The sequence below is a fragment of the Simochromis diagramma genome, unplaced genomic scaffold (assembly GCF_900408965.1).
Source record: "Simochromis diagramma unplaced genomic scaffold, fSimDia1.1 OVJJ01000603.1, whole genome shotgun sequence".
Classification (NCBI taxonomy): domain Eukaryota; kingdom Metazoa; phylum Chordata; class Actinopteri; order Cichliformes; family Cichlidae; genus Simochromis; species Simochromis diagramma.
The window spans coordinates 21833752-21847944 of record NW_024387414.1 but is presented as its reverse complement, the minus strand read 5'-3'; the positions used below and the strand labels follow the sequence as shown (position 1 = coordinate 21847944).

The following is a 14193-nucleotide window of genomic DNA, read 5'->3' as shown; positions in this document are numbered from 1 at the left end:
GGATGAATTGAAACTGACTCAGGTTTAAATAAACTTTAATAACATAATTTGTTTGTCCATCTTTTATACCATTTTAGTTAATATAATTGAGTCTTAAAGCTTTAAAAAAAAAAAATGCATGAGGGGAGAAAGTTGTGCAGTAGTTTCTCTCAGCGGTATAGCATTACAGTTCAGGATTTAACTCATGACTTGCATACAGTAGGTTCTACAGCTACCCATTAAACAGTTGATGTAATCCAAGCCTGGAGAACCAGTGTAATCAGAAGCGCCAGTGTACTGAGCGAATGGGCTGAGCCGTTGGATCCGGTAGTGCTGGGGTATCCGAAGCTTGTTCTGCACGGGTTCTGCACATCTTCGTTTGGAATGGGAACATCATCCGGGATCTCGTTGCTCATGTTGTCGCGGACCTGACACACAAAGATGACATCGTCAGGCAGGAGACAAAAACACTAATGGGGTGTATTCACTGTGAGCCCATCTGCTATTCAAAGACATTGTTTAAAACCTGATGTAGCCACGGAGTAGCTGTCAACACCAACATTACTTATACACACACATTTTTTTTAAAAAAGCTCAGTGGTCTTTAGATGATCATTGATAGTTTAGAGATTGTATTCAGGCATATGTCCCAGTGATCCACATGAGGGTTCATCTGTTTATCTATAGTGCTGTTAAATTTAAGTCTACTCAAAGAAAAACAATAATAATGCAGAGAAACTGGTAGAGGGTGTGGTTTCTGGGGATGAGGAACAATGACTCACAATAGTTAAATGTTATAACCCCTCCCAATCATTATGCAGATGCTTATCTGGTGCTGTAAAGTCAGCTGAGATGCAGATATAATTCGACAAGTCATTACCTAACCATAAACATCTAAGTTTTCGGTTAGGTAATGACTTTGTGAATTGCTACTTGTCGCAAAGGACATTTGTCACAAGACAACCTGCAGAAACCAGCTAGTGCAAAACATTTTGTGATGGATGTGATTGGAGGAATTATTATTAAACACCTTGCATTCAGAGCCATTTTAGAGGAAACCAACATGATGACTCGGATCCCCACAGCAGCTCTTTGAGTGGCCTCACACATGCAAAGAACTCACTCACTCCTTATCTTTTTCACTTCTGATCAACTTCCCTTGAATGTGCACAGTAATGCACCGTTTTAAGTTGTTACAGATAAACATCCAGTCTAGTTTTTGTTGCAGGCATTAACTTGGAGGAGTGTTGCTCTTGAGTTGATGATATATCCCACGATATTGATGGTCAGAGTTTGATATCATGGATTTTGGTTTTTAAGACATTTGCAGCTGGTATAAAATTGATTTAGTTGAAATGATTTTTTTTTTTTCTTCAGCCTTGACGATGTCATGCAGCTGGTCTCTGTGGTGCTCAAAAATAGTGGAAAAATCTGTGACTTAAAAGGACCCAAATTTCAGCCCAACCTTGTGCACTTTTGGTCCTGTAACAAAGAAAATGTCCATTTTATGATTTCGCAGTTGGTGGAGAATAAAAACCTGACTTTGAGGGGTTAGGTGGGAAACACTCATTTGGTGGTTTTTAATGGAATAACAGATCTACTAGAGTCACTTCATCAACCAGCTCAGAATTACAATCCGGAAACAACTGCTATATCAGATTTTATTGCTTTAAGGTGTGCTGAGTATCTAATTCTTTCTTATCGTTGCAGATCCTCAGATAAGGAGGCTGATATCTCTGTCATGCTAGTTTAAATGGATGGAGTGAGGAAACGTCTTAACAGGTACTTTTGGTTGCTCTCTCTAATTTCCCAAGGGGAAACAGATCTGTATGTTTGATTTGGCCAGGTGCCCTTCCTCCTCACATTTATCCAGGCTTGGGATCAGCACTGGGAGTACGCTAGCTTTTGTCCTCTACTCTCAAACCGAAGATCTTTTGCATCTAAGGTAAATATGTTTACCACTAAACAAGCCAATCAATCAAACGTGTGCAACCAACTTGACCAAGCTTCTTCACACAGCTCTCCAAATAATACATGAACCCATGAAGTGCATCGAGCTTTAGGTTACTTGTGTGTGTTTGTGTGCGTGCATTTATTCCTTACCTTCTCAACCTCACTCATGACACGGAGCAGGTTATTTCCAAGAGCAGCTTTGACTTCCTCATCAGTCCATCCTCTCCTGAGCAGTTCAGCCACCAAATTGGGGACCTTGGACACATCCTCCAAACCCTCAGGTACTCTAAAAGGACAAATTTACAACCAGCGAGTTACATGTGATGTAAAATTGAGTGGACTTTTTTTTTATACAGCACTTCCAAAAAGCAGTACTATATTTAAAACAAACAAACACAATTATTTTTTTTTATCAAGAAAAAATACAAGAAAATCCAGCTCATTGGAAGCAAAATGTAAAGAAAAGTGTTGGTGGTTTTTTTTCTTCTTCATCAAGACAATTTTGAATATGACACGAGTCTAACTACCCAACGGGCAAAGTTACAGTACTGTGGAAAAATCCTGAACCACTCCTCATTTCATCATATTTTCCTTCCAATGACTCACACTTTCTTGCAATATTTTAAAGTGGTCTTGACCAGTAGTTCTCCAGGCTTTGTGAATGTTTTTCAAAGTGTTTCTTTGGACACTGGCTGCTTTTTCCATGCATCTTCAGTCCAGCCCTTGTACCTAACCATTTTCAGATGAATATTCTTTGCTTTTTTTTTTTAAAAGCCATGTATAACACAGACCTTTCAATCATTCAAGAATAAAAGGCACGTAAAAGGATGAACCAGTATAGACACTTAAAAACAAGACTTTGTTAGTAGCACAAAAACACATCATTTGTTCCAATTTCTTTAGACGAATCTCTGAAAAATACCCAAGATAATAGTTTAACAGGAGAAGAAAGTGTTTTTGCACCAACAAGGTGATTCCCAAAGAGCTATTAACAAAAAAAAAAACTTTGGTGCATCTCTCCACGGTGTGCCAATGTCTTCACATTTCAGCGAGTTTATGTGGCAACCCACCTGGGAACGCCATCATAATCTCCACCAAAGCCGATGATGTCTGCCCCGGCCACTTTCTTTATATGGTCGAAATGATCTATAATGAAAGCAACAAACTTGAGAATGAAGTGAATGGACAGAAGATAGCTTTGAGAATGAAAAGATAAATGTTAATGTTTGACTGGTTTACAGCAGATGTCATGGTCACAGCAGTAATTTACCTGCAACATCAGACAATTTAGCCGTATTGCTGCAGGTCACATAGTCATTGTAGAAGTTGACCATCACAATTCCTTTAGTTTCATTCTGGAGAGACAGACTAGTGTTAAATGGCTCTGATCTACTGCAGAGAATGACAGAAAGTCAAGAAAAGCATCAACCGGGCCACAAAATGCACGTCCCAATGATCCGCATGAGTGCACTGACCTCTGCTACGTTTCCTGGTTATAACTTTACGTGTATCATTTTACAGTGCTGTACAATAACTTTCTTGCTTTTATCTTATTTTATTGACTTTAGGAGGGAAGTTGTCATTACGCATCATTTAACTTGATCCATTTACAGCCATTTGCAGCTCATCTGTTGCATAAAGAGCTTTTATGGATGCGTTATCTAAGACCCCAAGCAGCAGTTCAATATCAGCTGGCTGCGTGTTTTACTGTGATCAGGTGATCTGTTGATGCATTTTGCTCCCCCACATCCAGATCACTTACAACATCTGTGGTGCACTTGGGCCCAGTTTTGTGTTATTTCTAAGAGCTGGAGAGAGCTAAATATTATTCCTATTCCACTCCATTAATTTGATGTGAAAGTTTCAGGCAAAAGGTTGTGGGTGCTAACTTGTTAAAGTACAATATATTGTTATAATTTAAACCCTCTATTTGCATTGTGACTCCTTGCTTTTACCCCCACTTTTCAGATGGTTTCAACTATTTGAGGAGCAAACACCAAAGACGATGCAATAAGAGAGAGAATCAAACAATAACCATGTGAACTATTCATATACTGCTGATCTTCACGAGGTCCTCAGCCTTTAGGTTGACCTGCTGTTTCTTTCGGTTGTGTCTCGTGAACTCACCACTCGTCTCAGGACGTCATCTGGGACGTTCCTCTTATGTGGACAGACTGCGTATGCGGAGGAGTGGCTGAAGATGACCGGAGCTTTAGACAGGGTCAGCACCTGGTTCATCACCTTCTCAGAAACATGAGCCAGGTCGATCAGCATCCCCAGGCGGTTCATTTCCGCAATTACTTGCTGTAATGTGAATGCACTTTGGTTACTACTGTGGTTGTTATAGTTTTGTATTTTCTGATTATTCCTTATTTATATATTAGTTTCAGTGAGGGTTGGGAGGATGTGCCCAGTGTTTCAGCTTTGATCTTTTTAAGTATTATTTTATGTAGCACACATGCTAAGAGGTAAGATTTAAGAAAATCTGTAAAGCTTTTCTCAGGCTTTTTTTTTTTTTTAAATTCAGCAACACATTAATTTGTTTATGTAATCATACGTCAGCAATTTTTTTTATTAGTCTGCCGTTATCTAACTCCATCACAAACAGCTCCAACACTCCCTCCACCTCCCCTCACTAAGCTCATGCGCGTGTTATCAACAGCAGAGTTTTTTTTTTTTTTTACACCAATTCCACCAATATAACCTCTGGCAATAAATGTTCTTTTCTTTGAAGTGCCTCAGAAGAAACTTTGGGCTAATGTCATTAAGCTATAAAACATAATAACGGAATACTTTTTTATTGATGCTCTGTCAGTGTTTTCTGATGCTTCTTTTCCGAGTTAATGAGGTCATGGTTTTTACAAATGGCTGTCAGCAGTCTGAGCTGTAGCTCTCTCCTGATCACTTGCATATAAAACAACAATTTTAACTTCAAATCTCTCCTTCAGGCCTGCTGTCACTTATTTTCAGTCCAGTTCTTGTGTAAAAGGCCTCTTAAATAGTTAACATAAAGAGATTCTTAAACATTTGAAAAGTAGTGATTTACCATATACACAAGAAGGTCAGCTTTAACCTCCTAACACCCGAACTCTTTCACGACATGCATTTTTAATTTCTCTTTGATATTTGGGCATATTGGGGCCTGATGAATGAAAAAACAAAGAATTACCAGATTTTTTTTTAACCTTATTTTTGTTTTTAAGAAAAATAAGAGCCACATATGAGGATATTTGTTTAAAAGTTTGATAGAACAGTAGCAGTATAATGTCCTCGTAAGTGGATATCAGGCCCATGTAGAGCAAAATTGAGTATTTTAGTCTAAATAACCCAAAATGTGATGTCTACATATGGACACAGGGTCCTAGGAGGTTAAATAAAAAAAGAGGAATAGGAATAAAGCTACACAAAAGATGTTAATGTGTAACATAGTACTCCCAGAAATAATGATTTCCCACGTTTGCATCACTCACTTTGCCAAAAGAAGAGAGGCCGTTATGCTCCGATGGCTCTGATCCAGTGTCCACGAGCCAGTTATCTACCCTGTGAATGAAAAAGCAAGTGTTAGTAAACATGCAAAACTTAAGACAACGAACAATCTGGAACTCATTTAAAGTAAACTGAAGTGTTCATTAACATTTTATGAAACATTGAGAAAGATGGTAAATGGCCTGTATTTATATAGCGCTTTACTAGCCCTTAAGGACCCCAAAGCGCTTTACACATCCAGTCATCCACACATTCACACACTGGTGATGGCAAGCTACATTGTAGCCACAGCCGCCCTGTGGCGCACTGACAGAGGCGAAGATGTACAGAGATATTTTAAGGTCTTTCTCCATGACTTCAGACGTAGCAGATTATATAAAGTTCACTGTTTTCCCAATTCTAAAAACAAAAACAAAAATAAAAGAATTGGTAAAAGAATTTAGTAATATAGTTTAACATCTTCCTGGAGGCCGATGTTCACATGGTGAGGTGCAGACCTCCCTTTCTTTCATACATGTCTGCACAAAACCTTTACAAAAACAAACAAACAAACTTTATTTGTCACATACACAATCATACAGAGTACAACACGTAGTGAAATCCTTGTGTCCGAGCTGCAGACGTATCCGCGCCATTCCAGAGCTTGATTTGTTTAGCATGTGGGGGGGGGTCTAGCCAGGACCCTTACTGGATCCTCAGCTGCACTGAGTAGGAGATGCTCTGTACACATGTATCGTGACTGTTTCCTAAATTTAACCAGCTGCTTGTTGCACCTGGTTGGGTCACTGTTGAGGTAAAGCATATCAGTACAGAGTCACCTGCCAGTGAATGTGATACTGCTGCCTGAGTGGGCCTGCAGGAATCCCCCGTGCTCTCCACAGCTCTAATGCAACATCTGAACCTTACTGTCGGCTCAGTTAATGAATGGAAACAGTGCAAACACGATCCAGAGGAAGTTATTCTTCACATAAGACGTCTCTTGATTCTTTTTCACATGAATTTATTATTGAAACCGTCACACAGTGACACAGCCCCTAACTCTGCATTTTCTGTTTAATGTTGTGTAGTTGTAATTTGGATAAACATTCATCTGAATGGGGAAGTGAAGGCATGTGACTGAGCATATTTAACTCAGCTGAAAATACAGAACTAGAACTAATAGCTACTATATTTTCTGCCTGGAAAACACATGTCATATAAATATAGAGGCTCAGTTTTCCAGACTAGTTCTCAAAAACACTTTTCAGTGAAGATGTTGATTGAATTTGTCATTGCGATTGATTTTTGTCTGTGACCAGGCTCGATCCACGCCTTGCAAATCACTACGGCTATTTTCAATTTTCTTAGCAAAATATAACGAAACAATGTGTTTATCAAGACTTTTCCGCAGCATTATAGTCAATCAATAGAAAGATGAAAATAACCTACTCATTGTTTGTATTCTTCTGAAAATTCAAACACATTTCTTCATATAAGTAACAGCAAATTAATTGATCTTTGAGGTCTGACCGATGCCTTAAAATGTGGTGGTGGCTCTTACCAAGGTGTGTTGCAGGAGTGGGTGAGTGTGAGGTAGCGCACCCCCAGCTGGTACATGGTGCGCAGGGTCCCCAGACTGCTGTCGAGTGAGTGACCACCCTCAACCCCAATCAGACTGGCGGTCTTACTCATATTAAAGGCCTTCAAGATGTCTGTGCAGACATGACAGTTGATGTGTGATACAACCAGGAGAAGGACAGCTATGAACTGTCGGAGTCAGTTTCTCACCTTGGCTACTGGAGGCAAACATGAAGATATCAGGGTATTTCTGACACATCCTGTGAATCACGTCTATCTGCTCCAGCGTTTGTCTGACAGCATCTTTGTACTGAGTGTCACAGGGGACGTATGCTGCCCAGAACTGAGGACCAGAGCAAAGATTATACTACGTATAATTAACTTTCAAAGTTAAACAAAGATGAATAAAATACAATCATACTCTCAAACACATATGCACAATGCTGTAAAAAAGGTATTTGCCCCCCTCATGATTCTCTGATTCAGCAGGGTGTGGCTAATTCATATTTTAATTTGTGGGTGTGGGTGGAGGAGGCTGCGTGTTTCTTTTTCATGGCATTGATTGTGAGTGGTTGCTGGAAGCTAATGACTGTCACTGGGAAAGTGATTGCTAAAGCCCAAGTCACGCAAGCCTACAGATCAGTAACCACCTGTTGCTAGGGAAAAGTGTGCACATCCTAACCAGTTGGTTAAAATTTCCTGGTGATTGGTTTGGTCGCTATGATATTTGCTGCGGTCCTCTGTAGTTTGCATGGAAGTGACAGACTTGTGTACGTTCTGAGTCAGCAACATCCCGAGACCACAACCACCCAGTCAGTGAATACATGTCTTCCTAGCAACGACTGTTTGTATCATGCCCCATGTAGCCAACACCTCTTGCGCAATGCACATGACATCATTCAAGAAACTTTAATAGAAATTAACTATGACAAAAAATAAATAAAACAAAAAACAAATCCCCCCCAGAAAATTCTTTTTTTTATTGTTTTGGGGGATTTTAATTTTTTGAGTGTTTCAAATGCTCGGCTTCTGTTGGCTTTTCTGAATTCCTGTCTTGATTTCATTTTCGTTCTAGTGATAGTTGCCTGAAAGGAGTATTATTGAATCTTTCATTTAGATTCTTATTTTCTGGGCTTTCTTGGAATGAGTGCCAGCTCTTACACTCTGTATCAATATAAGTGCCCTTTGTTTTCCCCGTTTCCTTCCCCTCCACGTGGTGTAACACCTTGCTTCTGTTTTTTGTTTCCCTCCTTAATCACTTAAGTAATAACTAGTTTTTAGTTTCATATTTCGTGTCTATTTGTTTCAGTTATGGTAGTTTCAACATCTTCTGTTCCTTTTGCAAAAAGCGGTTCCCATTAGTGATTTATTTTTATTATATTATTTTATTTTATTGTTTTGTTTTATTTCTCCCTGTGAGTATCTTAATTATGTTCAGCTGTTTTTGTTACCCTTCTCTGTCCAAACCCAAATAAAGCCGTCAATGTGAACATATACAGCCCCAGTTTTCCTCCTGGTGTCCTGTGTGTGTTTTGTGTGTAGACTTTTTAGAGATTAGAAATTAACTATCAATATTTGCCTTTTAGTTTTGGACTCAGTCTCCTGTGCACTCCTTGTACAACTCTGTACAACTGCAATTAAAAACAAAATGTATTGACAGATATAGATATTTTGAGATGCTTTTAATCTCTTGAAGAAATGGCTGACTTCTCTGCTAATAATATATTTAAAATGAGAGTGTAACATGACTTCTTAAAATGATCAGTCTGATTCAGTTGTTATGTTATTTTGTGAGATGTCTCCAGTGAGGAAGGTTTGTAGAGAAGCTGTGGGAGCCCATGAATAAGGAGCACATTGACACTGAAATTATGTTTTTCTTTAATAATTCTTCCTTCGTGTGTACCTGAGCACCCAGTCGTCCATCCTTGATCTTAGGGATGTTGGTGTGAGTGTTTGCCAGTGTGTTAAGATCCACTTTGTTCAGCTGATTGTTGAATTGTGACCGAAGCTGCCAAGGCAAGTCATTATGACTGGAACAAAGCACAGGAGAAAGATCATATCAGGAAAGAAGTGAACTTGTTTTATTGGGTCAGCATTAGACTTCAATCGCAGATATTTACACACTAATCACAAATAAATAAATAAACAAATAAAATTTCACTTACCCATCAATGAGTGGCGTCTCTGACATTAACTGCAAGGCTCTGGCCATGTAATCGTTGGGATCCACAGCCAAGGTGATGGCGCAGGAAGTGATCCAGAGCACCAAGCATGAAGCCAAATTTACCCTGTGCAGCATTTCCTAAAGTTTAAACGCACTAAATAGATTCCTGTCTTACTCTTTGTTTGTCTGGTTTTATCCTGATAACCAAATCAAAAATTGCAGTGGCTGAGCCTCTCTTTGACCTTAATCCTTGAAAAACGTCCTTGAGCAGATTTCTTACTTAAATGTCCTTCAGTCCTTTGTCTGTTGGGATCTTTACAGATTTTCGCTCCAGATTCTTTCGGTTTTCAGTTGTTTATATAGTGCCAAATCACTACAAAGGCTGCCTCGAAGTACCTTTTATTGCAGGACTACTCTTTGCTCCTCCTATGTGCTGAGTAAGTTTACAACGCCAGCTATAATAAATGCAGCTCAGTAGCTTATTAATCTCTGGCTCTCTTCCGCAGTGTGTCTTTGTCCTGTCTTCCTCCCCTGACCCTCAACAAATGGCCACCCCTTTCTGAGCCTATAACTGGTGAAGGATTCGTTTGGGTAAAAAAGGAGTTTCTTCCCACTGTTGTTTGGTCATAAGGGGGTCACACGACTGTTGAAGCTTGACAGCAGAAAAAAACTGGTTTAAATTGGTGTTTTACTTTTCCCTTTGAGTGTCTTAATTATCTTCAGCTGTTTTTGTTATTCGTCTCTGTCCAAACCCAAATAACACCTCTGTGTAACATATACGGCCCCAGACACAACTCCTTGTGTCCTTTGTGTATGTGTGTTTAGACTTTTCAGAAATTAACTATAAAGATTGTCTTTTGGTACTGAACGCTGGGTCGGTGTCAGCTATAATGAATGCTGTTCAATGAGTCTATAATAAGCCCCTTGAACTGGAGAGGACCCGGCTTTATTTAACAAAATTCAATTAGCTAAACTAAAAGCTTATTTTAAAGACAAAAATGACTAAATTTAGACAAAACTGAGGTTACTACATTTGGCTTAAATTTTCTTTGAAACATTGTATCTAACCAGATGCTTACTCTAGATACCATTATCTCCTTTAACACTGTGAGAAATCTGGGATTCCAGTAGTGTGCACATTACACAAATACGTAGGACTGCCTTCTTGCATTTGAGCAATACAGATAGATTCTTGATGATCCAAAATGGTGCAGCAAGTATACTGACAGGGGCTAGAAAGAGAGCATATCATATAATTGATGGGGTTTTCTCTGTATTATTGTCGGGTCTTTATCTTAAAGCGCATTGAGGCAACTACTATTGTGATTCCCCGCTATAAAAGTAAATCTGAATTGAAAATTCTCCATCGTTATTGTGCACATTTTGAGCAACAAAACCTTTTGACAGCAGTCTTTTTTGCATCAGCATGCGGAATAAATAAAAGGATAAAAGGTTACAAGAACTACGAAATTGGCTTGATTGAGTTTGAAAGTTCAGTTATAAATAAATAAATAATAAAACAAACAAATTAAGACAAATTAAGAGCTTCCTTGTGAGCTTCTCTTCATTGGCTGACCGCTGAATCCAGAACGGAATTTAAAATCCATCTCGCCACATTATTATACCTTGAAGACATAATAGTACTTTACTCTCAGACTGCCTGCTTGTGTGCAGAGTTTCTAAAAGCAGATTGGGAGGGAGAGCCTTCAGCTATTCGGTCCCTCTAGTATGGTATGAAACGCCAGGACTGCCATAATGAATTAATTAAATACACCATTAAATAATTAATTAAAATGGGAAATAATTAAAAAATGTTTTTGACACATTTAATTAATTAATTATTGCCACATTTAAATAATTATTTAATGGTGTATTTAATTAATTCATTTTGGCACAGTTGACACCTTCAGGTCTCACCATGAAATTATTTTATCTGTCAAACTCAGGGGGCGGGGTTACCGCTGATTGAGTCAAAACCATTGCTTTGGCCTGGTGGCCATTGTTTCTAGCACACAACAACCGGCATGTGGAAACTAACAGAACTGAACTTTGAAAAACCCTGTTTGTGTGTCACCAAATACCGTTTTAATATTTTTTAGAATGTAGTGGTTTAATCTTCAGATGTCTGGTCGGTTTGTCAAGATAGAGCCTCTTTGCAAAAGTGCTTCGATGATTTCGGCGATGTCTGCCCAGTCTCACGGCAAAAGCGTGGGATAGACCCGCTCGCCTCGCAAGCAATCGAGCTGTTATTGCCACCGACAAAGCGCAGGCCCGGTACACAGCTGTAATAACCCCCGCTGACACTGACTTCTTTTACTGACGTTATATTTATCGGCTTTTTATTTCCTGATGTTCTTATGTGTCCTACGTGTTTCAGTCGCCAAATAAATTCGATTAACAGCTGATCTTTGGGTTTTTGTTCAGTAATCAGCGTGACCTGCGTATAAACGCAGAAAAGAGATAACGTTGGTGTTTCCGTCATGTAGTAACTGCTGGCTTTAACTGTACAAAGGTTGTTCGACGCTATGAAACACATACAGACTTCATGATGTTCGGCTAATATTTTAATTGTGAATATTAATCATGAGGGTAAACGGCCCTGTACACCACGGAGCGAGGTCAGCATGTCCACGATATCTTCAGCTCTCTGAGTCAACACAGAGTTTCCCGGCTGAGTAATCTAACTGTCATCTACGTATAATTCACGGGTCATATCAATATGATTTTACAGAAAATCATCCTTATTACTGCCAACTATTCCAGAGACGTGAAAATCTACAGCATAAAGAACAATATAGCAGTCTAACGCAACACTGTAACAGAGATGAACGCATCAGTTTGTCGCAGATCAAAGTGGAATGAAAGTGATTGGTCGAACAGGTGATCGTGATCTGTGTCATCTGCGTTTTCATCAGCGTAAGAGACTCAGCAGCAGATTAGAATAACAGTTATACATTTAATAAATCACCAAATGAATCCACGCAAGAAACGAGCAAATCTGTTCTGACAGTTTGAGTTTGTGTTCCCTCAGCTGCAGACTCGCTGCTGTTTAAATGTTTGAGAGGAAGATTCAGTCTGTGTTCACATTTGATATGAGCTCAGGACGTATAGTGGCTGTGTCCTGTACATACATGTAAAATTGTTGTTTGACCTGCATCGATCCAGTCGCTCAGAGTCCGTGGTTACCATGGTTACTGCATAATCAGCTGTAATTTAAACAGCTGGCACAGCGGAAACCTACCGGCAACATGAGTGTTTATGTTTGTCATTGCAAAAGAACTGTCTGAATGGTTAACTGAAGTTAACTTGGATAAATTATAGTTAAGGAGTATCACACATAACACCCACGTGAGCTGTGTGACTGTTCACCACTGCACTGAAATCAGTAGGCTATTACTTAAATACACGTGCTGTGTCATAAACTATGATATAAATAGGGAGGTCCTATTAACATATTTAGTTTTAAAGGACACCTTCCTGCCTTTAGTGTCATTCATGAGCAGTATTAGTTTTCTTCTAACATCCAGAAGTCTGCACGATGTGTTTCATAGTTTCTAACAAGCCTTTGACAGTTAAACATAACATGACCGAAACACCAACAAAAACAAACAAACAAAAAAAACAAACACAAATTATATGTTAACCGCATTTATCTTTAGTTAAGTAAACTCTAAAAATTCTAACAGATCGCTGGTGCTCAGAATACAGTGGAATAACTATTAAAAAACAGATGATATAATATTTCTGTCCAGGTTGCAGTCTCCATGATGAACACGCTGTTGCAAACTCTGCTCCTCTCGGTGGAAATGCACCTTCTCTTTCCTCTTTGTATAAAAACATTTTAAAAGTCAGTTTAGTCTCAAAATTCACTGTTAAATCCAAAACACACCAGATAAAGAAAAGCGAACGGTTCAGTCTAACACATGTGCCAGTGAACCATTAAACTTCAGTAAAACTATGCAGTTATGAAACGTAACTTTAACCTCAGCCAAACCGATTTGCTCAGTTGTAAATAAAACAGCGAAGTAAACGTGACCCGACAAACAAAACCTGAGTGAATTAAGTCCAGTGTTTAACCACTGAGAGCTGAAACTCAGGTGAGGTTTCAAAGCTGTGTGCCGGTGATTGGACATCAGCTGCTGATAAAGTGGGTTCGCCTATAAAGTGCTCTCGGAAAAAAAAAACTATATTTACTTATCTTGTGCAGAAAAATGCGCCGACATTGCGTTATATCGAGCACCAGCTGCCCAGTTAAACTGTGACTATCACCAGGTAACGTGGGCGTGTTTCTTGAATAAGCAGCAGGTGTTAAACAGATAAATGTGACGGTGTATCACGAAAGATTGATATCAAACTGATCACTTGACCCATATTACGTTACTTCTCTTCAAGTGAATCAACAAATGGCGAAATGAAAAGCCGAACAACAACAATGCTGTTTCTTTAGAGAGTCTTAGCTTACATGTGTGTTTATTTCATATTTTCAGTTGTTTCCCTCCACGGCTAAATAAATCGGTTTCAGTTATGTACTGATATACAAGAATGGACATAAGGAGCTTCTTTCAAAGAAAAAACTCTGGTAGATGTTATTTTATATATTATGCTTTGTATGCTTTGTATTTTGTAGTATATTTCTATGCAAAACAAGAGGAATTTCAACACACAGCAGTATATTCACAGTTTAAACCAGATATTTACATACACTTTATGGAAAACACAAGAACATTGTTTTTACTGTACAACACCAATTTAGAGTAAACTTGTTTTGTTTTGGATAAATAAATACTGAAATATCTTTTGAATTCGTTAAATCTCAGAATAAAGAGAGAGCTGTCTATTTTTTTATCACTTTCATCAGATTTAGGAGTACATATACACTAAGTTTATTTTTAAGAAGCTTCTGATAGGTTAGTAGAGTCCATGTGAGTAAATTGGTGGCACAGCTGTGGATGCATATAAGGCAAAACACAGAGCCTGTTTCTGTGACATGGGAAAATCAAGCGATGTCAACCAAAACACCAGGAAAAGAATGTGTGTGGCTCCATTTTGAATAC

General features: G+C 38.8%; 1 protein-coding gene across 1 annotated transcript; it reads right to left on the bottom strand.

The window, feature by feature from the left end:
- Window positions 1-46: 46 nt before the first annotated feature.
- dpep1 (dipeptidase 1) lies at window positions 47-10284 on the bottom strand. Its single transcript, XM_040010650.1, has 10 exons — window positions 9141-10284; window positions 8879-9005; window positions 7186-7318; window positions 6959-7109; window positions 5403-5472; window positions 4060-4236; window positions 3203-3287; window positions 3003-3078; window positions 2083-2218; window positions 47-407 (listed from the first exon to the last, which is right to left on the bottom strand). The coding sequence occupies exons 1-10, from the start codon at window positions 9272-9274 to the stop codon at window positions 219-221; spliced, it is 1278 nt and encodes a 425-aa protein (XP_039866584.1). The 5' UTR covers window positions 9275-10284; the 3' UTR covers window positions 47-218.
- Window positions 10285-14193: the final 3909 nt, after the last annotated feature.